Consider the following 27,843-nt stretch of genomic DNA (forward strand, 5'->3'; position numbering starts at 1 on the left):
TGGCCAGAAAATATCTTTGTGCATATAAAAATCCCAGCGGCCTCCTTTTCAGTCTGTGATTCCTTGAAATATGTTCTCAGGGTTCAGTGGTGCTACAAAGGTTCTGCACCCATCAGAACCATGATATGATTGGTGCCAGTTTGGAATAAATATACCAGTGTCAACTGCAGTAGCCGCTGAAATGTTCAGCTTATTTGGATAAGGGAACATGATTAACTTCAGGAGATGAAAGAGCTTTGGAGTTAGCAGATAATGGCAAACATAAATGAAAGCAAATGACTTCAGCCATTTTGCAAGGATCAGCATAATGGTAATTTTCGTTTACAAGAGCAATACAAAGAAGGAGAAGCATAGGTGAGTAAAATGATGAGAATTGGTAATGATTTGCAGCTGTGAAGAATCTGGAATTATAATGGAAGTAAGCAAACTAATTCATGCTTGCCTGGGATAACTCAGGAACATAGTTCAGTGAACTGACGTGTACATACCAGCTAGAATAATGTAAGAGAATTGTAGGGGAAAGAAGTAAAATAACATGTAAAAATAGTTAATTCACCATAGTCACAAACAAATCAACATTAATCAAGAGGAAGATCAAGATGAAGGAATGGTAGAAATTTTTTCTACGTTATGTGTAATAAGAACAAGCAAAGAAACAAGCATACATAAATATAATGGAATAAAAATTATTTTAGTATACTATTAAAAAATCACTAAATCTGAGAATATGAAATATGGAGATATGAAAATATCTCCACTGTTTTGGTGCATTGAGAAGATAAGTATAAACAATAATTCTAATAATTCTAATTATTCTAATTCTAATAATCCTGCAAAGGAAAACATACATACCTCTGTTTATTGTAACCACAGCATTTATTTCTAAAAATGTGTTTATCATTGCTCAGGACCACAACCAGTCAAAAAAAACAACTTGTTGACCAAACAAATGGCATTTGTTCCATACTTAATTTATCATTGATCTGCTTTATTTAAATATAAAACTTATTATTATAGTCTAGCAAGTGTCATATGCTTGTGAGTATATCTCCTGAGTTGTTCTCTTTTAACAGAAATGTCAAGGTTGTATTTTCTGCCTCTGTTTTTCCAGTACAGAACCTCCCTACAAGACCCTACAAATTCTTAACAGAGCTGATTAATGACCTAAGCCCAAAGTCTATCAAAGTTAATGGAAAGACTTCATTGTCTTTTTGATCAGTCCATCTGTCTTCTGGCATTTTGGACTTGTGGCTTTTCCATCAGTAAGAACTGACTTCAATTGTTTCCTCTTTACAGAACAAGGGAGATTTACTTTTCATCAGATTTTTAATCAGACCAGGGAAGGATTTGTTTCTCAGAAGACACAAACCCAGTTTTCAGTGTCAAAGAAAATTTTGAGAAGTCTGGGGGAGGAAGAGGAAAGACCTTGCTAAATGCCTCAGAGAATGTGTGAGAGAGAGCAAGCTGAAAGATCCTGCTTTATTGTCTATTTCATAGTATTGGAATTGGAAGAAATAAACTGGTATGCCATAGATTTTCCTAGGGAGGACTGATCATATCAGAATACCTGAAAACAACAGACTCAGTGGAAACCATTGACAAGACTACTTCGTACCATTTCTCAGTGATGAATAACCATCTGGAAATGCTGGGGTGGGGTGATGGTGAGAGTGCAAAAAGCCTTTCCAGACAAAAAGCAAGTAAAAGTCTGCTACCCTTTAATATTTTTGGCATAAACATTTCTCCTGCTGCCATTAAATAATTGCAGTACCTTCCTAGAAGTAGATACTTTTTTGCCATCCCATATTCATTGCAAACATCACCTGATCACTGATGCATATCTGTACCCTTTAAATCTTTCAAGTCAGACCTGCTTAGTTTGCTAACAAAAAGAGATTTCCTCGTTCAGGACTGTGAAGCCAATAAAAATATAGCTGTGGCAGACCAAAGTGCACTTTTTTCTCCCTGATGTACCATAATAGTCAAATTGTAAGCTAAGATACAATTCCAGAAATAATGTTGCACATAACAGTTGATGTATGAAGCACAGAGAACACAGTTAATTTGCAGATGTGAATTTGAGCTTTCATGCCCATCAGACAGGAAAATCTGGGTTTGACTTGAAACTAAGAAATTTTCAAAAAGAAGCCACTGCTGGAAACACATACGGAATGCAAAAAATTGTATGGTCTGTTTTCTGTCCAGATGAACCTTCTTTCTGTCATCTCCACTGGGACTTTATATTCATTTCCTTGCTGCTTTTCCTTGTACATTCCTTTCAGTACAGTTTTTCTCATGGTTTCCTGTTTTTATATACATATTCTACTTCTTGCTGTTCAAGAAATGACACATCTTAATGACTTAATGCAGGGGTTACCATCAAAAAGATTAAATTTGTAAAACTTTCATTGAAATATTACCTTTTTAATTCTGTTTTCTGTACAGCATATGAGAAGTGTAGGGCATTATTAAATTTTGTAGTCTCTCCTCATAGAAACAGCTATTCAGGACAACATTTAAACACTAAATCTAGACTCTGACTTAAAGACATCTTCAGGAACTGTACCTTAAGCTGCATCCCTGCTGACTGATTAGCATTATTTTAGGACGTAGGATACTTATTGCAGTGGAAGCTAATGTGTAATCTTGAATATTCTGCAATAACAACCCATGCTCTTGCTTTTTCCCTGTGATAATTCTTTGTTGTTCTTTATGCATAAATGTCTTTGACATATGTTGAATTTATTATGTGCTAAGGACAAGTGTATAAAGTTCTTACCCTGGACAAGCTGGCATACAAGTGGTCTGAATCCTTTTCGACCACGTGTTTAAGTACCAGTGTGAGCACAGGAGATACACAGCTCGGAGTGCACCTTGCACGAAGGCCACACTACATTGCAATTTAAATATTTACACCAAGACATGCCATAATATCTCCAGCTGGTATACCTATCTCTGAAATGATGGGACTAACTGTTTTTGCTACTCTGATAGCAGCTTCCTTCAAATCTTGCCAAAAAGGCTATTCTTATGAGTTAAAGAAGATATTTTTAAAGGTGGTTAAAGGTAATTATCCATCAGCAATAGATTTCAGAATGGAACAGGCTGGGAGTTTCTTGATAAAGCTCTTTGTCAAGGCTGAGGGTATGCACAGAAAGTGGCTTGGTAAGTTTCAGTTTAAAGTCTTCTTTAGCACATTTGTTTGGCTCAGAAGAAGATTCTTTACCACAAACAAATGAAAGAGGAAAGCCTTTGGTGATGGTTGTATGCCTGTCTCCATTTACACGGTTGGTTATTTTCTGTTCTTCCAGGACAAACCTACTTAAATGTTGGCAATAAACCTTGGCTGCATTTTAATATTGGCTGTGTGCTTGTGATCTTTTTCTACTGATGTTTAAAAAGGGCATTGACTCTTCCTTTTATTCGATTTCTGTCTGCGGTTATAAAATTAATCTCCCAGCCTCATGCTGCAGTGAACTGTCTCAGTGGATGAGAAATCAGTCTTTCCTTCCTTCCTTCCTTCCTTCCTTCCTTCCTTCCTTCCTTCCTTCCTTCCTTCCTTCCTTCCTTCCTTCCTTCCTTCCTTCCTTCCTTCCTTCCTTCCTTCCTTCCTTCCTTCCTTCCTTCCTTCCTTCCTTCCCTCCCTCCTTTCTTCCCTCCTTCCTTCCTTTCCTCCTTCCTTCCTTCCTTTTTCCTTAAAACTTCTACAAAACTTACAAGGAGTTTAGCATATTTACTTTCTCCTTTCAGTTATAACAAAGCCCTTGTCTTTTTTTTTGTGCATTTCTATTTTATCCATGTCATTTTTGTTCTTTTGTTTTATACTTCACATTTTTTCCACACTCTTTTCTTCCCTTCAGGACTGGTTTATAGTCTCTGACAGGATTCTTTCTATGCTATCTGCCAAAACATCTGTTTCTTTTCTGAATAAAAAGCTTCCTTCTCCAGAAGGTGTCACATGGGCCCAAAGCAACTATACACCTTCCTTTCTCTCTATGACTTTTCCAATGACGGACCAGCACTGAGCAGCTTTGTCCTCTTGTCTGTCTTGTCTCATTTTTCTTTATACTGAATTCAGGTAGATTATTGGAAAACAAAACAAAACAAAACAACAACAACAATAAAAAAAAAAAACACACAAAACCCACAAACAATAACTTTGCATCATTTAAATTTCATTGTTCACATTTCCTTTCAAAATATGCTATTAGTTATTTGTACTTTCAATAATTCAAAATTTTAACCTTTCAATTATTTCCTGAATCTCTGATCAAAGCAGATATTTATTAGCTTAAAATTGATTCCAGCTACAGAGATTCTACTGTCTGTGCTTTTCAGCTAAGATCACATTTGCATTAATATCCTCACCAAATATTCAACTTAATTGGCCTTGCTTATTCTTAGGTTGATTTTTGTTGATACCATTTTGCAGTCAAAGTGACATTTAGAGTAGCTTTGGATTCCCTTGAGCAAGTTGTGTAACTTTAAGTACTTTCATTTTAACATTTATAATTTTTAATGATTATAATAATTCTTATGTAGTAGGCAGACTTGATTCTACTGTAAAATACTTTGACATCTTCAAGGAAAATGCTGTATTAATAATACAGCTTATTATTAATTATAAATTAATAAGCATGATATTATTTGTATGTTTTGTTCCCACAGTACTATAAACTTCATCTCACAATATATTTTTTATGTCACATTTTATAAATGGTCAATAGTAACAATTAATTACTTAAATATTTCCCCCAAATACTGAAAGAAATATTTGTTGTTTTCTGACTGGGAAAAATGTAGCAAAGTAAAGGAAAAAAAGTATTCATATGTGTTTGTATGTGGTATAATTTCCTGTTGATACATTGCTGAAATCTTTGTCTTTTGAATATACTGATAAGTAAGAAGAAGAGGGTTTTCTGGTGAATGGTTTTATTTTCCTGAAAACACCTGAGCCTCATTGTGGTAAATAATATGAGAGTAATGGATAGAAATTTTCCCCTGGAATAACTATAGATGTTTCACTTTTTCAGTCCCCTGAAGTTTTCATTGATTTTCACAGAAAATTAATAAGGAATTGTAATACTTTTTTAAATCTGCCAGAAGTGTCCTCATCGTATTTGCTGGAAACCTGCATTTCCATTGCAAGGTCTGTAGTTGTTACTTAGGGGTTTCCAGTGTCGTTCTTGTATGGGGAGAGAAGAATGCACATTCTGATCCTTTGTTCCCTCTCTCTGTTAGATACAATGAGAGTTCCTCCAGGTGGCAGAGATTTGATAAATGCTGTGAAGCCATGTAAAGAGAATTGCTAAGGAAATTGAATTCAGCTCCTCTCCATGGCTTGACCCTCCTTAGAACAGGTGGCCTGGCTTGCTGGTCACAAGTTCCTGTTGACTGAGTCTATCCAATATCTTAGTTCCCTTTTACGGGGGATTTTTTTTTGTGGAAACTTGCAAGCTGCCTTCCTGGATGAGCTGTGGCAACAGGAGGAGAGCTGGGAATGGTTAAAAAGTCTTTAGTCTTTTTCATGGCTCTTGCTATGTTTTGTTTGTCCTTTGAAGGGTCTGAAGGAAATGGGTGTGTAATTCGTAAGAAAGTGTGAAAGTTTGAAAAATCCTAGTTGAGGAAATATTTCCAATACACCACAAAACACATTTTCCCAGTCAGCTTTCCATTTTAGGAACTCACTTATGTTTCTTGCTGAGACCTTAGGGCAGGAATTAAGAGAAAGTTTTTTTTTTTTTTTTTTTTTTTTTTTTTTTTTTTCCTGACTTAAATTGCCCAAAATATTAATTTAAAAACATTTTTTGTTATATATGTAGACCTGCCACAGTATTACCAAGATATCAGAAAAGGGAAAATATTATCAGTCTTGACAATTCATTACCCTAAAAAATTCATTACCCATTTCAGTAAGCTGATATTCACTGGACTATTCCGTAACTATATGAAGCTGATTAGAACTTTGGTGATGTTGGTGTAGTTCCAGAATAACTCCACTGAAATATAGTCAGCTCATAATATAAAACACTTTTATTTGCACATTGGAAAACAAGTGTTCTCTTTTTGTCTCTTGAAGTACAACCTGAGTGGTTGGTAGCCCATTAAACTAGGAAGTATTTTTTAATGTGTCCCTCTGTGTGAACTACCTAGTATCTGCTAAAGTCCTTACCCAACTCCAAATGGATTTGCAAAACACTGGCCTGAACTCTGTTCATACAGAAAATGATTCACTCCAGTTAAGACATACAAATATTGTGATGTGTAGTTAGCTTGGAAAATATATATACATATACATGTACATGTACATGTACATGTACATATACATATACATATACATATACATATACATATACATATACATATACATATACAATATATATACATATATATGTATATATTTAGTGGATTGCAGTGTAGGAAATGAGGGCTCTGTCAGTACTGTACAACAAATACAGTGTGGACCACGTTCTTCCAGTTTAAAGCTTTGAAAGAAGACCTACATGCTCTACTACTAAAATACCTGTTGTTTGGGTGCTGAGTGCAAGGTAGGCCATACTATAGAATCACAGAATTGTCTAGGTTGGAAGAGACCTCAGGATCATCGAGTCCAACCTCTGACCTAACACTAACAAGTCCTCCACTAAACCATATTGCTAAATTCAACATCTAAATGTCTTTTAAAGACCTCCAGGCATGGTGACTCCACCACTTCCCTGGACAGCCCATTCCAATGCCTCACAATCCACTCAGTAAATAAATTCTTCCTAATATCCAACCTAAAACACCCCTGGCGCAACTTAAGCCTGTTCCCCCTCGTCCTGTCACCAGTCACAAGGGAGAATAGACCACCCCCCACCTATCCACAGCCTCCTTTAATGTACTTATAAAGAACAATAAGGTCACCCCTGAGCCTCCTTTTCTCCAGGCTGAACAAACCCAGCTCCCTCTGCCGCTCCTCACAGGACTTGTTCTCCAGACCCCTCACCAGCTTCGCTGCCCTTCTCTGGACTCACTCGAGCACCTCGATGTCGTTCTTGTAGCAAGGGGCCCAAAACTGAACACAGTACTCGAGGTGCGGCCTCACCAGAGCTGAGTACAGGGGGACAATCTCTTCCCTAGCCCTGCTGGTCACACTGTTCCTGATACAAGCCAGGATGCCATTGACCTTCTTGGCCACCTGAGCACACTGCTGGCTCATATTCAGCCGACTACCCACCAATACTCCCAGGTCCTTCTCCGCCTGGCAGCTTTCCAACCACTCATCTCCCAGCCTGTAGCTCTGCTTGGGGTTATTGCGCCCTAGGTGCAGGACCCGGCATTTGGCCTTGTTGAACTTCATGCAGTTGACCTCAGCCCATTGGTGCAGCCTATCCAGACCCTCCTGCAGAGCCTTCCTACCCTCGAGCAGATCGACACACGCACCTAACTTGGTGTCATCTGCGAACTTACTGAGGGTGCACTCGATCCCCTCATCCACAGGGGATCTGGATTGTCCCCGTATTTCCCTCAGTAATCATTTATCTGAAACATAATTGAATGTAAATTTAAAATAACCAAGGAAAAAGATTAGATCTGAAGATAAGGAATTTAGAATAAGCTAATCATATTCAGAAAACGAAACAAAACAAAACAAAACAAAACAAAACCAACAAAACAAAACAAAAAAACAACCTCTAGGAAATTCTCTTGTTGTAGTTTGAAATTAGAGGAAGGAAAAACCTTTGTTCATCTCTTTGCTGTATGATCCTTTCCTACAATGAAATTCAACACAAAGTGAATCTCAGCTGGTTTGGAATTGTATTACCATCTGGGGGAAGATCTTGAAAGAAGCCCAAACTAACAGATTTCCACCCAGCCCCTTAAGAATACTAATCGCCAGGAGCTGGGCATTTATTTGGAGCAAACTGATAGTGCAGTTGCATGAGTCTGCAAAATATAAATCTTATTGGCTGTAAAATCTTCTTGCTGGAACTACTTTTTGATTCATGTAGAATCACCTAGAGCCCAGCATACTTTTTTTTTTTAACATTTCTAGTTAGACAGTTTTGTCTATACTTCAGCTGAAAACTATGGCCAAATCTGTAATTAGCCTTGGCAAGTCTAAGCATATTCTTGATGATGCTGTTGGTTAAAACCAACTTGAAGAGAAGGGGTCAAGCTGCATGCCTCAGGGGCTCTATGGTGTGCTTCAGAGTCCCTCAGTAGGGATTAGCAATCAAAATACTAATTCAAATCCAGTAAAGGTTAAGAGTGGTTAACACTCTATTCTATTGGTTAGTGTGAAACAGATGTAAAATGAAGTTATGATCAAAATCCAATTCCTAGTAGATATTTTACATCATAAACACCAAATACCTAATGATTCCTTGCTGGCAGTCTGATTAGAATGAACAGTACTTGAACAGGCACAGAGACTGCCACTCTACCCTTACTGCATAACAAAAAAATATCGTCTTTTTCAGACTGAAGGGCATGATGGAAAATTGCTGTCTCTGCCTGAGCCTTTTATATTCTGTTGGTGTATCTGGAAATCTTTTATCCTGAGTGAAGTTAAATAATATTTTGGACCACAAATATAGTTGTGTATTATTTTAAGTGATGTGAATGTAGAAGGACCTGCAACTTAATGACATATTTTTGATAATTTTAAATATGTGTGATCAGATCCTCAGCTGGATTAATCGGGCATGAATCTGCTGAAAAATTATTTAAGTGGTAGACAATGTTGGCAAAGGATCTGTTTCCGTATTACTCAAAGTACATGATGATACTTGAAAATGTATGAGTAATTGTAGACAAAGTGTATCATAATAAAATTATATGTATGTGTGTGTGTTCACTCCAGGACCTCACAGCCTGTGCTCTTCTTTTACCTTCTGTGCACCAAACAGGTTAGATTTAGGTGTAAGTGAGGGTTTCAATGTTAGAAGTTTAGAATGAAGGGGTTATGGCTTTGGTTTGGGGCTTAGGCGTCAGGTATTTGGTTAGGGTTACTACCATGATATAGATACTATGAATTAAAAAGCCTGGCTTTCTCATATTATCCTGCAAATAAAAAAGACAGAATGTCTTTATTTATTTATTTGTTTGTTTGTTTGTAAACAAGTTATCTTTAGACCAAATACATATATATACTGTGTTCCATAGAAAAAAACTATTCTGAAATTACTAGGATATCTGTTTTATTAATTCATCTAGGGTATTAATGGATTTCAATATTTTATAAACTTATGTTATCAACAATATCCCTAAGATAAGTGCACAAAAAATTTTCAGTGTACAAGTACTGTAACAAGTATAAGTTGGACTTTTCTTGCTGTCCAACTTTGTTAACTGCATGTCTTTGTTAACTGTACAGCAAAATAGGAAAGAAGACACCTTAAAAAGCTAATTGGTTGAACAAGGTGAATAAGATGTTCCTGGTTTTCAGTAAATTTATGGGAAAAATATCATTCGAATTAAGTGCATTTAAAAAAAATAAAATTTAAAAAAATTTTCTTCTCATTCACTAGGTAGCTTATGAACTATTGATAAGTGCTGTTGACTGACTGCTGAAGGATGAAAGAGGAATTGAGGGATTCACATCTTGGAGGACAGATTCTATATATATGATCACTTTTATTCCAATTCTTACTACAACAAGTCAAACATGTCTCATTGCTGAGGGCAGGTGTCCCTGCTCCTGGAAAAAAAATAGGACTTCTTAATGCACTATGAGTGGGTTTCAGGCTTCTTAATGACATGGACCTAATGAATTGGACCCAATACCCTCTGAAATGACTTTATTTCCCAGAACTTTTATCTTGTTTAAAACATCTAGTGGCATTTTATATTTCTACCACTTACTGAAATCAACATTTTTGGGGGGACATCCTGGATATGATACTTGAAAAAAAGTGCAGAGATTTGTATTAGCTCTTACCTCTGCAATTGATAAGACATCATCAATATTTCTTCTTTTAGCCTTGCTTTTGCAAATTCTGTTTCAGTGAGAAAGCTGTTTAGGGCAGGGACTACCTATTTTTACAGTTTCTAGTACATCCCAGCTCTAACCACAGGGCGGTCCATGAGCATTGCAGTAATAGGGGTAATATATAACACTAATGGTGGATTTTGAAAGAATGTCTTTTCTGCAAATGCATTTCAAAGAAACAAGCAGAAGTGTCATTTACTCCCTGAAAAATGGAACTGCAAAGCATTTATATTTAAATTAAATGCTTTTATGAGTTCATTGAATGTTATTTAGCAAGTATATTATAGCAAAGGCATGTTACCTATTGCCTTAGAATGAGGATTTTATTGCTTTTTCATAGTTATCTTTTGTATCGGCATTTGGCAGGTAACAAATGAAATTTGCTTGCTAAGGTTAAACTGTTTTGTGATGTTGTGCAGCTGCACAGATATAAAAAAATGTGACAATGGAAGAAAGTTATTTGCTTTTTTTTTTTTTTTTTTTTTGGGGGGGGGGGGGCAGGAGAGTGGGAGACAGACATAGGAGTATATTAATATACTGTAATCTTGACCTGCCTTTGAAGAAATGTTTATTCTCTGAAAGGCAAAGAACTTAATTATTTTCTGAGTCACTCCATTGAGATCCTATTCATGCAAGAGTCTATACAAATGGAGCTGCAGGCAGAACTGGTCTGAGGAATTCAGTGTGGTCAAGGTGGTGAAGCCCAAACAGCCTAATTTTTGGACTCATTTTTTTTTTTTACTTATTTCTCAAAAAGTTTCTGAATGCCACACGTGTTGCAGGGCTCCCTTTATTTTAAGTCCATTTGATAGGCCACTTTAATTTTTTTACATACCTGAGAAGTCCTTGTGGTACAAGGTTAGAATAATAAATTTTATACTTTTATTCTTTACGTATGAAAAGTAATATAATACCATCATTACTTTATTACTCTGCAATCTTTTTGTTACTACTTGACTTAAAATATTTCAGCCATCAGCATTTAGAGAAAATTCATAGATGTTGGACACACCATAATTATTTGCCTTAAAAGACTAGATTTCTTCTAGTCACCCTGCCTAGAAATGCAGTTATGGATCAAGACGCTGGAGGTAGCTGAGGTGAGTTGAGGGGATGTTAAGCTGAGAATGCAGAGTATTTGTACTAGGACAACCAGTGCTCTAGAGCTCCCATATTTCTGTTTGGAAATTGAGTGTATATTTCCTGTTAATTGGAAATATTTGGTCCTTTTCTAAAGACTGTGAAAGAATCTTTGAAGGGTCTATGAAACTTGCACTCAAGTTTTGATTAAAAATGTGTCTGTGTTATTTGAAGGTGCTTGGCAGAAATCAGCAAGTATAAAATAATCCCAGAGATATCAGCCTAGTAGACCTTGAACTATCTGCATTGAACATCTTAATGTGAATTTAAAGCAAAGTATCAGAACCACACTATATTAAAGGAGAGGACTCATGCTCCTCCACAGACAAACTCACAGCACTGCTCATTATCCTAGGAATTGATGTGCTAAAGCACTGTTCACATATTTTCTTCCTAAGTTGTCATTTCAGTATGAAAAACTTAGCAATGAATAACCTCCTTCAATTTATATGTCAATCCTCATAGGACTCTTAACTCATCTCAATTTAAATTAATGACCTTAGTGATGATACTAGCAATTGGACCAAGCCTCACATGAGGCAGATATTTGCATATAGAATTTGATTAATCCTGATGGATATTAGTTTTCACTTTTAATTAGGTATGATACTATTGTAGGAAGAAAATAAAAGACAGCTAGTAGGCATAGGCAATGTTGATTTTCTGTTGGGTATTTATCTTTTTTTTGGCTGTGCTAGGCTCCCTCACAATGTCTGTTTAGATCAACTCAAAAAGATACCATAGACCTAAAAACAGGTCTCCAAAAGTTCAGAGATAATCACTGCAAAGAAATACTTAACAAAATATTGCTAGTTTGTAGAAAGTAGAAAAATTGGTATATAGTATCTCCTAGTGGTCTGTGACTTTATTCCTCTTAATGGAATAACATGAGCTGCATGTTACCTGTGTCCAGAGTAACAGAAAAGACAGCAATGAATGCAAAAAGAAGTAGCACTTTTTTCTGAGGCTACTTGGTTTCCTTGCATCCCAACTGAGCAAATGATGGAGGAGTCATCAGATATGGATCTAGAACAATTTTTTGCCAATTTCCATATTTCTTCTACACCTCTGCATTTTGGGAACATTGCAACATGTTTGCATAGGTCATAGCCAGGAAAGAAATGTGACTTTTCTTGTCCAGTAGGGACATTAACCACATGCTGCTTCTTGCTGAGCAAATTTCTGTAAGAGTGATTTGTAAAGTGAATGTAAAGAGAATGTAAATTGAGATATGTACATCTCAATAAAAATAATTGAGTACCCTTGCAATAGAATAGCTGTTTAGTCTTTCCCTTCCTTATCAGAAAATCATCAAAGAAACTCACCTCTCTTCTTGGAGATGGATTTTAAAAGACTTTCATATCCACTGACAGAATGAATGAATGATCAATGCTTATTAAACAAAACACAGTTAGAAAGGGAATATATTGCTATTTCTGGCTGAAATTCAAAGAGAAGACAACGTTGTCTTTGTGATTACAGAGGACTTCTGAAAAGATATTATGCATCTCTGGTAAGGATTTAAGCTGAAGACGAAGGCATGAATGTTAGCAGGGATATGCCAAACTCTTGTTGGACTGTGGAACAACTCCTGTACTTTTACAAATACCCTTACCAAAGTACAGAGCTTTTTAAAAAATGGACAAAAAAAAAGGCAATTTTTATGACTGGAAACTATAGTTTTGCAGTAGGATTTCACATATTTCTGCAATCCTTTTTTTGTATTTCACAAGAATCTTGTACAAATTCACTGATGTTGGCAGAGTGTGTAATTCCACTCAGAGGAATCTTGTGAGGCATCTGAGGTATCTTTGTTCAAATGTGGGTTTCCAGAATGCACCCACAAATATCTATAATTCTAGCACTTTTATTTGAATAATATGATACACATATATGAGCTATTTGTGTAATATTAATATGGAGGAATTTTAATTTTATTAAACATTTATATAATGCAATAAACGATTGGAAACTGTATGTAGAAAATGAATAATATTAATAGAGCATCTTAATAGTGCAAAGTGGCTTTGCCCATTTTGTTATGGGTTAATGCCAGCAGGCAGTTCAGCACCACACAGTTAGAACTCTACCCAGGTAGAACGGGGGAGAGAATTGGAAAGTTGATAGTGTGAGAACTCATAGGTTTGAACAAGGACAGTTTACTATGTAAAGGAAAAGCTGCACATGCAAAAAAAACAAAACAAGGAATTTGTTCATTACTTCACCTTGGCAGGCAGATATTCAGCCACTTCCAGGAAAGCAGGGTACATCATGTGTAACGATTACTTGGGAAGACAAATGCCTTTACTCTGAATGTCCCTCCCTTTCTCCTTCTTCCTCAGCCTTTATTGCTGAGTGTAATGCCATATGTTGTGGGACATCCCTTTGGACAGTTTGGGTAAGCTGTCTTGGCTGTGTCCCCTCCCAGCTCCTTATGCACCCCCAACCTACTTGCTGGCAGAGAAGCATGAGAAGCTGAAAATTTCTTGGTTCAGTGCAAACACTGCTCTGCAACTAAAAGCATTGGTGTGTAATCGCAGCTCTTTTCGTCAAAAATCCAAACCTCAGCATTGTGTGAGCCTCTATGAAGAAAATTAACTCCATCCCAGCCAAAATCTTGACAATATGATACTGTTGTCACGATCCTCCATTTAACATGAAGAACACATTACAGTCTTTTTCACTCTCTTCAGAAGATATGCGTAACAATATGGAAATGAACGTTTTCTTCAGTGTGTTATATGTAAAGAAAAATACAGTGCAAATTTTGATTAAAATGTTGCTCTGTAGCCTTTCATATTAAACCTAATTCTATTTAATATTACTTTCTACATGTATGCAGAAAATGGCAAACCAACATTAATAAAAGAAGGCTTATAGGAATGTGGAATGAGAGAAATAGATCCTTGACAAAATTTATTTACCTAGCTAGACTTTCATTTCAAAGTTAGCAGCACTCTGTGATATTGGTATAATACAGGGGTCTTAGAACTCTGTTAGACATGTTCAACCCACTTTAATTTATTCCATGGAAGTTTAATCCCCTGCTGAACAGAGCTGGGATGAATTTTCAAAAGTCATAATCCACTGAAGTAAAAAATCTTTAATGACAACATAGGCAGCAGGCTTCAAGAGTTTAGTTTAAATTCTTTCTAAAAATGTAAAACGTAGGGCAAGAGTTAATAGGATATTTCATACAGTTATATTTCAATCATTTTCCAAATCTTTATAAACTCACTTGCATCTCCACCATTAGAAATATTTGGGCTGAAATCTTGCAATTCTAAGGCAAAAAGCAGTAAGCTGTAAAACGGTAATGTGAAGATTTTCACAGTGTATTGTAACTCAGTTGGTCCTTCAGTTTACAGAGTCTTATATGGGATAATTTAATGTTTTCTAATTTGAAAGAGAAACGATGTTTTACATGCTAAACAGCATCCAATCTGCCTTAATTATATGACTAGGCAAGAAAATTAAAGCAAACTACATTATATCTTGCTATATTCATCCTTTTGTTCTTCCCGTAAAACTCCTGTTTTAGAGTTGACTATAGTGGTGGTCAGGATTTGACTGATAAAGAGAGAGAGAGTTCATACATTTTCAATGTGTTTAAGTAACACAGTTATAACATGTTTTTATACTCTCTGTTGACTATCACCTTTGGAGCTTCCTAGTTCTGGAAGTGCCTCTAACTCAGACAACACTTCATTTTCTTTACCTGGAAGCTCCCCTAGTGCCATCCATAAACTTCTACAGCTCTCCCTGTCCTGAGCATCCAAGAGAAGGTTCCTCAGACAAATGGAATTTGAGGTGTGGAACTGCTGCTCACAGATCATTTCAGATGTTTAGAATTTCAGAGAGAGACAGGCCAGTTCCTATAAGTAATATTTGTTGAAGGTTATTGAATTCATAACCACCATTCCAACTTCAGAAGTCTGTGATCTTCAAGTATTTTAAGACTGAGAAGATTTTCTGATAGAATTAACATATTTTCCTCTTTGTTTTCTTAGCCAACAAAATCACCTTTTGACCAGTGTTGGATACATGGTATCCAAGATGGACGTTTGGTTTGACTCTGGTGTTCTCAAGCTCTTAAATTAGTATGACAATCACATTTTTTATTTTTATTTATTTATTTATTTATTTTATTTTTCCTCTATTTTTCCTTTCCTGCTACATCTTTAAAGACAAAGAGTGAGATTTCATCTCTGAAAGACAAGAGTGACAGCAGTGCCTGTAATCACCTCTGCTTTCCAGAAAAAGGGAAGAACATTTCTTAGGGCTGGTATCTAATGGCTTCCTGTTGTGACTCTGTGCTTTTGGTTCCTGGTTCAAAGTGTCCAGGTTTCTCCATGCACTTAGAGAATCCTTAATGTTTAATTTCAAGTTTGATTTCCACTCTGGAATTTTGTGAAAGGAAATAGAAAGTCATTACAAAGTGTATACCATGAGCTGTGCTGCCACAGCTGAGAGGACAGCACTGCCAAAGCAAAGCAGAGAGAAAGGAGAAAGAGAAAAATGTGTTAGGGCACTGCTGTTAGAAGAAATGATTTCATAATCACAGTCTGTCTGATGGATTTCAAGTGCCTATCTGTGTCTTTAGATCACCAAACACTTTTAAAAATCCTGTGTATAAAACATTTGTTCTAGTCACTAGTCTACAAAAAAGACACAAGGAGAGTTATTTTTCAGATTTAAATAACGGTAAAAATTATTCGTATTGTCAAACAAAACCCTAAAGACAACAGAATAATACAGAGCTATACTACCTCCAAAATGGAACCTCTGTATAGGAAATTTCCTGTATCTAAAAGGAGGAACAATACTAGCAAACATTCAAGTGGAATACAGAAAGTGTTTAAGGCCAAGTTGGATGGGGCTTTGGGCAGCCTGATCTAGTGTGTGGCATCACTGTCTATGACAGGGGGCTCAGAACTGGATGATCTTTAAAGTCCCTTCTAACCCAAACCATTCTATGATTCTGATTTTATGATTCTACCTGAAAGGAAGTTGTGGGGAGCTGGGCGTTGGCCTCTTCTTGCAGATAACTATCAATAGAACAAGAGGGAGTGACCTCAAGTTGTACCAGGGGAGGTTCAGGTTGGAAATTTGGAGAAATTTATTCTCAGAAAAAGTAGTTAAACACTGAAATGGTTTGCACAGGAAAGTGGTGGAGTCACTGTCTCTGGGCATGTTTAAGGAAAGGCTGGAATGTGGTACTTAGGGATATGCTTTAGTGGGTAATATTGGTAGCAGGGGGATAGTTGTACCAGATGATCCCTGAGATCTTTTCCAACCTTAATGATTCTATGATCCTAAGCATGCACACCATGCTGTACAAGTAGCATAGCACTAGCCTCCCTCCTTTATGGTACAGGGAGCAGTGGACTTGGACATGACTAGAGCATTTCATAAAGGGCAATCATTGACCTTCCAGCCTGTAGCCTTTGTGTTCTCTCCATGGCAAACCCATAAGTAATATGAACTGTAGGTCAGTGTTTTCTTGCATACCCTGAGACATGCAAGATGATGGACATTTATTCAATCTTTGAGGGTCCATCAATAGCTAATTGAGATAGATGATGTAGTTCATTCTGTTTCACTCTTCTGTAGCCCAGAAGAATACCTTGTACCTACCACCTAAATTCCATACAAGCGAGGTGGTAAGTGAGGTTATTCCCACTCTAGATCATGAACTAGGCTAATACAAAATATGTTCTGAGATTTTTGTAAACTGTAGTGGCAGTCTGCCACTTCTTTTCTTCAGTCTGCTTCTTAACATTCACAGAGCTTGTGGCAGTGACTACAGTCAACATGAATGCGAATGAGAGGAAATGAGACTAAAACAAAATCACAGTTCTGAGGTATTCTTATTGGAAACCAACCACTGAAGGTGTTCTGTCACCTTTACAGTTCTTGAAAATTATTTGAAAATTATTAGTTTTCAGACTTATTTATAACAGATAACTTACATTGTGTAGAAGAGCACTGTAAAACTGTAATTTAAGTATTTTTCTTTTGCAGAACAACCCATTGCAATATCTTAATGAATAACATATTTTAAGAATTATAATATCCCTAAATAAAGAAGTGTCTCCACTGGTTTATTAGTGCCCTCATCTTTCTGTGGGTATGAATTTTCTAACTACCCTTTGATTATTTGTATGTCAGATCCAAATCAGACATAAACTGATACAGTTACTCAAATTTAATGGTATTAAATTTCACTGAATTTATATCAGCTATCATCAGGTGAATTTATATCAGCTTCTGGTCCTGCATAACCTCTGTTGTGTGAAAGAGCTGTGGTCAGATAAACATGTTTTCCTTCTAGCAAGAGCCATTTGAAAAAAACAAACACGATATATCAAAAGTAAAACAAGAAATATGCAGAACTGAAATAGCATAAAGAAACCTTTTCTGAAAACTCGTGTAAATCTACTCAAAATTACAATGAAAGTGCAGAAAAGAACTACTGAAAGTTACTGAAAAAAAAACACAAAACAACAAACAGAGAAATAATATATAGCTGAGGAAACTAAAAATATCAGGGAGCTATAAAAATATTAGGTAGCTAAGGGACTATGATATGTTTGCCTTGTTCTTGCTCTTCTTGAGGCTTCTCATAGCTGATTTTGGAGGCAGGACACTTCTAAATGACTTTTTGGTCTGATCCTGCATAGTCATTTCTGTGTTCTCTTTTGACACAGTAAATTAAGACATACTGTCCCATTTGTCAGATTCATTTCATAAAATCATAGAATCATAGAATATCCTGAGTTGGAAGGGACCCTTAAGGATCATCAAGTCCAACTCTTGACACCGCACAGGTCTACCCAAAAGTTCAGACCATGTGACTAAGTGCACAGTCCACTCTTCTTAAATTCAGACAGACTCGGTGCAGTGACCACTTCCCTGGGGAGCCTGTTCCAGTGTGCAACCACCCTCTCTGTGAAGAACCCCCTCCTGATGTCAAGCCTAAATTTCCCCTGCCTCAGCTTAACCCCGTTCCCATGGGTCCTGTCACTGGTGTTAATGGAGAAAAGGTCTCCTGCCTCTCGACACCCCCTTACGAGGAAGTTGTAGACTGTGATGAGGTCTCCCCTCAGCCTCCTCTTCTCCAGGCTGAACAGGCCCAGTGACCTCAGCCGTTCTTCGTACGTCTTCCCCTCCAGGCCTTTCACCATCTTTGTAGCCCTCCTCTGGACACTCTCCAACAGTTTCAGGTCCTTTTTATACTGTGGTGCCCAGAACTGCACACAGTACTTGAGGTGAGGCCGCACCAGCGCAGAGTAGAGTGGGACAATCACCTCCCTTGACCTACTAGCGATGCCGTGCTTGATGCACCCCAGGACACGATTGGCCCTCCTGGCTGCCAGGGCACACTGCTGGCTCATATTCATCTTGCTGTCTACCATGACCCCCAGATCCCTCTCTGTGGGGCTGCTCTCCAGCGTCTCATCACCCAGTCTGTACGTGCAGCCAGGGTTTCCCCGTCCCAGGTGCAGGACCCGGCACTTGCACTTATTGAACTTCATGTGGTTGGTGATCGCCCAGCTCTCCAACCTATCCAGATCCCTCTGCAAGGCCTTTACACCCTCATTTGACTCCACAACTCCTCCAAGTTTGGTGTCATCAGCAAACTTGCTCAAAATACCTTCTATTCCTACATCCAGATCGTTTATAAAAATATTGAAAAGTACCGGCCCTAAAATGGAGCCTTGAGGGACCCCACTGGTGACCACCCGCCAGCCTGACGCAGCCCCATTTACCATAACCCTTTGGGCCCTGCCCGTTAGCCAATTGCTCACCCATCATATGATGTTTTTATTTAGCTGTATGGTGGACATTTTGTCCAGTAGGATCCTATGGGAAACCATGTCAAAAGCCTTGCTGAAGTCCAAAAAAATCACATCAGCTGGTTTCCCTTGGTCCACCATACGGGTGATCTTATCATAAAAGGAAATCAGGTTAGTTAGGCAGGACCTACCCTTCACAAACCCATGCTGGCTGGGACCAATGACTGCTTTGTCCCGCAGGTGCGCCTCAAAAAGTTCGAGAACCATCTTCTCCATGATTTTACCAGGCACTGATGTGAGACTGACATTTGAGTTTGACATTTGAGAGACAAACATTTGAGTTTGCACATTTTGATCAACCAATCCACATGCTTATTCTCTGCCAGTCATATAGCAAAAAGAATTGAAAGTTAGAGAGTTCTGTTTATATGAAGTAGTACTGTGTGTGGTATTCAGCTTTTGTCCTCCATTTCTCACATATCATTTCTGTAATCATTTGTAACAGCTGCAAGTCCATCACTGTGTTTTATTTCCCTCAGTTATAATCATTTCTCTATCAAAATTAATTCTCAATTTCTATGTAAATGGTTAAATATCTGTAGAATATAGGCTTTGACTTATCTGGAAATTATTCATTAGATCAAACGGATCCATGCCAGTAGTGACTTTGTATGGTGTGTACACAAGTATAGGAATAAAAATTGTTTAAAGCAGTGTCAAAGATTGGTCAAAGCAATCTAGGTCCAGATTTTCCTCTACCTAACAGGAAGAAACAGGATAAAACAGGATAAAACTTAGGAAAACTAGGTTCAGCAAAAAATTTCTGAGTGCCATCCTGCCTCGATAATAGTCCAGTTTACAGCTATGTACATCAGTATTGTTCTATCAATGCTGAGATAACTGACAGAGGAAAGAAAATTCGAAATTCTTGTATACAGAGAACATACAAACACAGTGCTGCCAAATTCTTACAGTGCTATGCCAGCAAAAAATGATCTTGGTTTTCATTAGTTGTTTACCTGAAGAGAGAGATTTTCTACCTTGAGTATTAGATTGTTTGTTTACATTTTCATTTGCCCTCAAGTAGTCATACATTCAGAGGAATAAATACATAATTTCTAAGCCAATACTGTAATTATAGGTAATGAACTGTAATAGAGTTAGAATAAAAAGAAAAGAGTGAGAAATCAAGAGGCATTCTGTACATCTTTGAATTATTATTATTTTTTAATCTCAGATTTATCAGTCTTAAATTAATCTTAATACAGCTATGATTTATTTTAACCTCAGATGGGAAGAGGGACTAAATCACTACTTGAGACCTTGATGGTTTCCTAATATGACTTTCCATATTTGTTTTCTCTGTTTCAAGTATTTAAATTCGACCTGCCTAAGCATTCAGAGTTGAGTCTTGAAAGAGAACACTAAGCTTTTTGAGACAACTACCTATCCTTTAGGAACTCCTAAATGAGCTACACATATTCATTAAAACACATCTGATGAAGCTAAAGTTCATCATTAAAATTTCTTCAGCCTCAAAAAGGAGGATACAGAATGAATAGAATATTCTATTTTAATGAAACAAAAAATAAATTATGGATCAATTCTTGTGTATTTATTTATTTTTAAATGACGCTTTGGCATATTGTGCCCAGTGTCTTTGCCTTTGCTTAGAAACACAAGAAGAATGGGATAGCAATTTGTCATTCATTGTAGTGGAAATTTGTATTTTCCATTAAAAATACAAGACTAGAACAGAAGGTCAGTCTCCTAGTCTTAGTGAGTGCTTTTCCAGTGACATTTGTAGTATTGGCTAAGCATTCCCATATTTTTTTGTCCTTATTCTTGTTCTATATGTACACTGCTGACATCATAATCACTCACTTCTAGGTATGCTGGCACAGGAAATACCCCTCCTCAGCCCTTTTGCAACATTGATATATTGCACTGTACTGGGCTAGAGTTTTCAATGTTCATGTGTATTTCATCATTGTTACTTCCTTAGAATAAAGCTTAAAGCTACCAATGAAGACTGGGAGACTACCATATAAAGTTCTGTATACATTGTAAAAGTCTGTACCCTGAACACTTAAACCAACAGAAACTGAAATAGCACTTATTTTTGTACAGTGAAATGTATTACTTGCCAACTCTATAAATTTATAGAACCTAAATATCTAGAAAAATACCCATACTCATCCCAATCCTACATAGACTTGAACAGTTCCAGTGAACTGTTATTGTAAAGAAGGTAAATAATCGATGGCAAGGCATTTCAGTTTGGGAGTGACAGTTGGCTTTGGAAGAGAAGAAACTCTTGTTACAGTGAATTAGTTGGTAAGGGAGCATTTGCATGTTTCTGAATTATATACATGTATACTCAAGGAAGATCGCAAAAGCCACCATAGAATTTTGGGTGCTCAGTATTTTAACTCTATCAGTCATTTTCAATCAGCACTTTTTTCAAGCCTTGCTAAAATGGGTCTAAGCTGTTTTTCACATGAGTGAGTGCAAAATCTCATGGATCTGTAATATCTTTCTTGTATTATTGCCAACTTATGGTTGGAAAGAAGAGAGAGAGAAGAAAATTGTAAATTAATTCATGTGAAAATAACTGCTGCATTTGCAGAAATTCTATTACGCAGCAATGCTCTGTATTATTGGGTATGCAAGTCTCTGAGGATACATATAGCTACTTTCTACAGTACATAGTATGCTAACAGTATATGAAAAAGCAGTTGGCTGGAAAATGTTAGTGAAGAGCAATGAATTCTAGAGCTTTTTTATTAACCCTCATGGTTTTTTTTTTTTTTTTTTTTTTTTTTTTTTTTTTCTTTTCCAGTGCTTACTTACATAGACACTTGACTAGGGAGGGCAAGTTCAGGCCTTTAATCATGGAAGCAGACTGTTACCCACACTGAAAATCGCAGAGGTCTCAGAGCTAACTGCATGACCAGAAGCCTTTTAGGTATTACAAAATCAATGACAGTAACAATCAATTGTATTTGTTAGGTCAGGTATGAAGCAGTACAGCATGCATGGGATCTGAATCATCCATTTCCATCAAATATACTGCCTTTCAAGAGCACAAATATATTGGATCAGTCAGCAACTCTTTCAGAAAATACTTATTTTCCTCAGCATTTAGTTTTACACAGCTGAAAAAAGCAGACCTTCTTCTTAAGTAGTTTTTATACTGTTACATCTTGCTACATGGAACTTGTAGTATAATCCTATGAAATACAAATCATTGGATGCAGAAAGCAAAACAAAGGAAAAGCAAGCTGTAAGGAAAGAACTATACAGTGGCCAGCAATCTGTGTCCTACCTACAGATTGAAGGTATACTAGCTCTGCTAGCTAACTGCTAGACTTGTATCAGGTTGACAGATTCTTACTAGACAGGCACATTTTTCCTTTTAACCACATTTCTCCTCTCATTTTGCACTCCTTCCCCATATGCCGCTGCAAAATTTTATTCTGAGTCTTTTTCCCTCTCCCTCTGACATCTTCATTGCTGCTTCATTAACCATCACACCATCAGTGCATTTCATTACAGTTTCTCTCCTGGCTCCCTGTGTTGATGCTAAAATGCATCTACAAACTGCCTATCAAAATTCTAGAGTATGTTTATCCTTCCTTCAGTACAAAGGAGGAGAAAGTCATCCCTTTGGCAAGACCTTATAGAAAACCCATATTTTATCTATTATTGTTACTGTCCCCTCAACCTGAAGTGCACTGAGGAGGTATAGTAAGGGATGTGACAGAATTGTTTACCTATTTGTTTACTGTAAAAGTTTGGGGGCATACTTGCTGATCTGATTAAGGTGTTAAGAAAGCGTAAACTGATTTTATGTATATGCCTTCAACTGACCTTGAAAGAGTGTTGAAGCTAATGAAAATATTCTTCAGTTCCATGATTGTTAAGAAATGAAAAGGCCATGTAATAAATAACCTTTGTGACATATACTTGCAGTTGTACCAGTAAGAAAGGGCCATGGTTTAAATAATTTAAATACTAGCTGTGTTTCTTGGATTGGGAATACACCCAATTCATTTTTAAGTGAAGAGAAAGATATAACTGAAGATATGAAAGAAGCATGTAACTCAGCACCAGAACACAGAGTCATAAAGCAGACATTTTCAGAATGTGCTATGTAGCCATGAAAAGGGAAATAAGAAACTCAGTGGCTTCTTCAGACCAGTTCAAATATTAAAAAATGAGGCAGCATGTCTTGTGTGAGTTTTTAAGGGAAAAGTTTGTAGGTTCCTCCCTGTCAACCTGCTGTCCCCAGCCAATTCTAGCCATCCCTTCCACCTTCCACCTTCCATCAGAGCTCTCCATTAGTGCTGCGTCAGACAGGTGTAAAGCTGCATATGTTCTCTGTTTTCCACACAAACAGGGCGAATAGAAAATAAATAAGGTAAAATTGCCCTGACACTGAATTCTGTGAAAAACAATCTCTGAGGTTTATGATTTATAGGAACTCGGTGCAGGGTTTTCCCTCTCTCTCTCAAAATAAAAACATGATTTGTAAGATTTCTTTTTATTACTACTTTCAGTTAGGTAGCCATATTTTTCTTGAAAATATGCAAATGGATCTCTGTCTTGCAGAGACCACTGGTTTTGGGATGAAGGTGTGAAGAAAGAAGTTGAGTGAGGAAGGAGAAATACATGTCGTACTAGATACAGACAAGGCAAATCAGTAGTTAATCTGTAAAGGAGCATGTGTGACTCCTCTTGCATTAATTGAGGTAAAGCTTACAGTATGTTTATTGCTGTCAAAGAAACTCATTAAAACTTTAATCCCATTATTTATTCTTTAGTTGTTATTGAAGGTCCCAGTCAAGACTACAGACCAATGTGTTCTTATAAAAGGAGTAGGAAAATTATATTGCTATTACTTGTTTTATAATGACATAGACTCTGAGCATGGTCAAGGTGGCACCAGCAAGACAGGACCTTGACAGTGAGCTCCAGGGGCAGCTAAGAAAAATGGATGTGCCTCTGATGGTGGAAAATGCGTACACTGTTCAGAGAGAACATTCAAGCAAGAATATTTCCCTCTGAGATAAGAAGTGGCCAGTGAAAGCCACATACACACTGGAAGATGACATGGCTGTGTACCTTAGTTTGTGCAGTATGTTTTACTTACTCATCACTTAAAGGCATCATAACAGAGGTGACTTACAGGCTGAAGAATTAAATGAAAGATCAGAATTAATTCTGAAGGCCAGTGTAAAAGATTGCCAAAAAAGCGTTAAATAATGACTACTTTAAAAGAAGTTTATGTTCTTCCAAAAGAAGTTAAGACATTTATGTTTTGTTTTACCTGAGTACAGAGAATATAATTATTTCTCCAAAAAAATTCTTATGATTTTGAAATTTGCTCATTGTTTCACGAGGAAATGATGGATTTTACATATGGATATTACATATCTCACCATATCCTTTCTTTCTTTTTCTCTTCATTATTTTTCAGGTTACCTGTGCAAATTTAACAAATGGAGGAAAAACAGAACTTCTAAAATCAGGAAGCTCCAAATCCACATTAAAGCACATATGGACAGAAAGTAACAAAGACTTGTCCATCAGCCGACTGCTGTCACAGACTTTTCATGGAAAGGAAAATGATACAGATTTGGACCTGCGATATGATGCCCCAGAAACTTATTCTGAGCAAGATCTCTGGGACTGGCTGAGGAACTCCACAGACCTGCAAGAGCCTCGACCCAGAGCAAAGAGACGGCCCATTGTCAAGACTGGGAAATTTAAGAAAATGTTTGGCTGGGGCGATTTTCATTCCAACATCAAGACTGTGAAGCTAAATCTGTTAATAACAGGGAAAATTGTTGACCATGGCAATGGGACGTTTAGTGTTTACTTCAGGCATAACTCCACTGGTCAAGGGAATGTATCTGTGAGCCTAGTGCCCCCTACAAAAATAGTGGAATTTGACTTGGCACAACAGACAGTGATTGATGCCAAAGATTCCAAGTCCTTTAACTGTCGAATTGAGTACGAAAAGGTTGACAAGGCTACCAAGAACACACTCTGCAACTATGACCCTTCAAAAACCTGTTATCAGGAGCAGACCCAGAGCCATGTGTCATGGCTCTGCTCCAAGCCCTTTAAAGTAATCTGTATTTACATTTCCTTTTATAGTACAGATTATAAACTAGTACAGAAGGTGTGTCCTGATTACAACTACCACAGTGACACACCCTACTTCCCTTCAGGGTGAGGATGAACACGTGTCTGAGACTGAAGCCTGGGGAATAAAAGAGGTCATATGACAGGGCTCTAACCTCAAGGAGGAAGGCCACATCTATTGCCTGGAATGTGTCTACCTGCTGCTGCTGATGTCAAATGGCTGCAAATATGTTAGTGGAAAACAATCTAATGTAATTTTTACCCAGTCAGCTCCATGTATCAATCTAGTTGTAAATCACTATGGATTTAAAATAAAACCATACACATACACAGAAACACACACTCTGTTCAGCTCACATCTATTGAGATTTCTGTTAAGGGAGATTTCATTGTCTGATATCTAAGGTTTCTGGATAACCTATCATCAAGCAAAATGGATCAACTAGACAGAGAATGGTTTCTAACACAGACTGTTATGGAAATCTCTTTGAAAGTCCCTTGAATACATGCCAATCAATAATCCCCACTCATGCATTCTACTGCTTGGAGTAGCTGTACTGGTAAATAATACTGTAGGAGTAAATACTTGTTAAAATGGGAGAAACGTGTGTCTAGCGTTCAGTATTCCTTATTATATGAACACAGCAAAACATCGTGACTTTTTTCCAGCATACAGTAGGCACATTCGAGGTGGCGTTAGGTGGCACTTTTTCCATGGAACGAGCCTGTTACTAGTAAAGATGGGCAAACATTTGGAATTTACATGTGGGCAGACATTCTGGTTTCATGTTTCTCTGATTCTTAATGCTCTGATTCTTTAAACCTGGTTGAGTTTAGGCAAGCTAAGCTATTTAAAAACCCTTCAACTGATCTTTACAAAGGAAGATGCCTGGCGGAGAACATGTAAGTTATAAGTGGCTGTCTTATCTTTATTACAAAATATTGTAACAAATTCAATATCCTAGTCTTCATTTGTATGAATGGTTTGTATTGTACATAATTTAACCAGTGTTATTTGAGCTGCATATTAATATTAACTTGTATTTGTCTCTCTGCTTGTTATTGGTTAAAAGCAATCAAGGAAATGAGGAATCCATTTTATCAATGTAGCTGTAAACTCCATTAAAAGACAGAACTATGTACAAAGCATTTATTCAGCTAAAGTATTGTTGAAAGCTATACATATACAACATTACAGTCTGTCTGTATTTAGATATTTTATTTCCAGACAAAAAAAAAAAAAAAAGAAAAAAAGAACTGTACATAAAAATAAAATATCTTAAAGTTGAGTTTCAATATGTATTGTGTAGATAGTATAAATGGTTCTGAAAAGTGGGTAATACCCACTGACCATCTGACATGGTTTTCAGTCTGTCTCTTTGCATATGTACATATATATATTTATAACTCTGTGTGAGGGCATGTTTGTGTGGGTACATATACACGTGCGTGCATGTGTGTGTGAATACACGTAGACATATATTAAGAAGATATAAAAACTTCTCAGGCCCTTTTCCTATCAAGCAGACTACTGTGAAGGGTCTAGATAACCTGAGTTGTAGACCCCACTCAGATGAGAAATTACTGGAGCAGGACATTTTTTTAAATGATTCATTATTGCTTAGAAGTGGGGAAACTTTGCCTTAATTTTAACCTCCTCTGAGGCACTGCTCTCTCTTTATGGAATGAAGAGATCCCTTTTTATGGAATGAAGAGATCCCTTTTTATGGAATGAGGGACTTTTCTTCCTATGAACAAAAAGCTCATGTCTATTATATTTTTGGTATGTATGGTTGCATACTTTAACCTCACTTTCCAGATAACCAGCAACAAGTCCATCCCTAAAGAAGGCTGCCCAAAGAACTCAGCATTTCAGAATTATCCCTCCTGGCAATGCTTCCTTCCCCCACCCACCCTTATACCCTGGTTCTGAAAGCTGTGAAAGCAGATATAGGTTGGCTTCCAAATATGCACAATATCATGAGCAACTTCTCCAAAGTCCCAATAAACACTCTAACAATATTTCAAGAAGTGAGAAGTTGAAAGAACGTCCAGTTATGGACGTCTGTTGCTGAAACACGCAGAACTTAAATGAGAATGAAATATAGCAAATGGATAACTTTACTGATAAGTATATATTTTCCAGTGATGTACAGGTAGGAGAGGAGACTTACATATTATTAATGCTTTGGCTCCTTCAAACCAATATGCTTCTGGGAATTATTTCTTCTTTATATGTGACTTTTCCAAAAACAACCTTGTGATGCTGGATCTTATGTAGATCTGGGGAAAGAAATGGTCCAAGCCATACAGTCCAGATTCTGATCTCATTCAGGAAGATGCTGAGCTACAGTTTTTTTGTTGTTGTTGTTGTTGTTTTTTCTTTTCTTTTTTTTTTTTTTTTTTTTTTTTTTTTTCTTTGACAGGATCTATAATAATACAAGTAATGTTTCCTCATTTGTGTTGTATGGAAAGTAATTATTCTGAACATGAAACGCAAAAGTAATTTGTGCTATGACTAAGAGGAAAATCTTGGCTCCATTGAAATCACTGGGATTTTATTATTTAGTAGGGTTCTAATTTTCATTTAATAGGATAAGAATTCCAGTGTTAAATATGATCAGCAATCTATATTATGACTGAGCATTACATGTGTGATTTCTCATTTATATTTCTGAAAAGTGAATGTGAATGACTACTACTGGTACAGCTTTGTTATTATTATTATTATTTAAAAAAAACACACTCATAAATACATGAAGTATTTATATTGTG

The 27,843-nt window shown here is 36.9% G+C and overlaps 1 protein-coding gene across 4 annotated transcripts in view; it reads left to right on the plus strand.

Annotated features, from left to right (window-relative positions):
* The window catches only part of NXPH1 (neurexophilin 1), a 155,316-nt gene extending 127,835 nt beyond the window's left edge, over window positions 1-27,481 (plus strand). For all 4 annotated transcript variants that reach the window (XM_084508016.1, XM_084508015.1, XM_084508013.1 and 1 more), the window contains exon 3: window positions 24,398-27,481. In XM_084508016.1, coding sequence (XP_084364142.1) covers window positions 24,398-25,159 — 762 coding nt within the window. In that variant the 3' untranslated portion in view covers window positions 25,160-27,481. The remainder of the gene's footprint in view (window positions 1-24,397) is intronic.
* Window positions 27,482-27,843: the final 362 nt, after the last annotated feature.

Source organism: Aythya ferina, assembly GCF_964211825.1.
Source record: "Aythya ferina genome assembly, chromosome: 2".
Taxonomy (NCBI): Eukaryota; Metazoa; Chordata; class Aves; order Anseriformes; family Anatidae; genus Aythya; species Aythya ferina.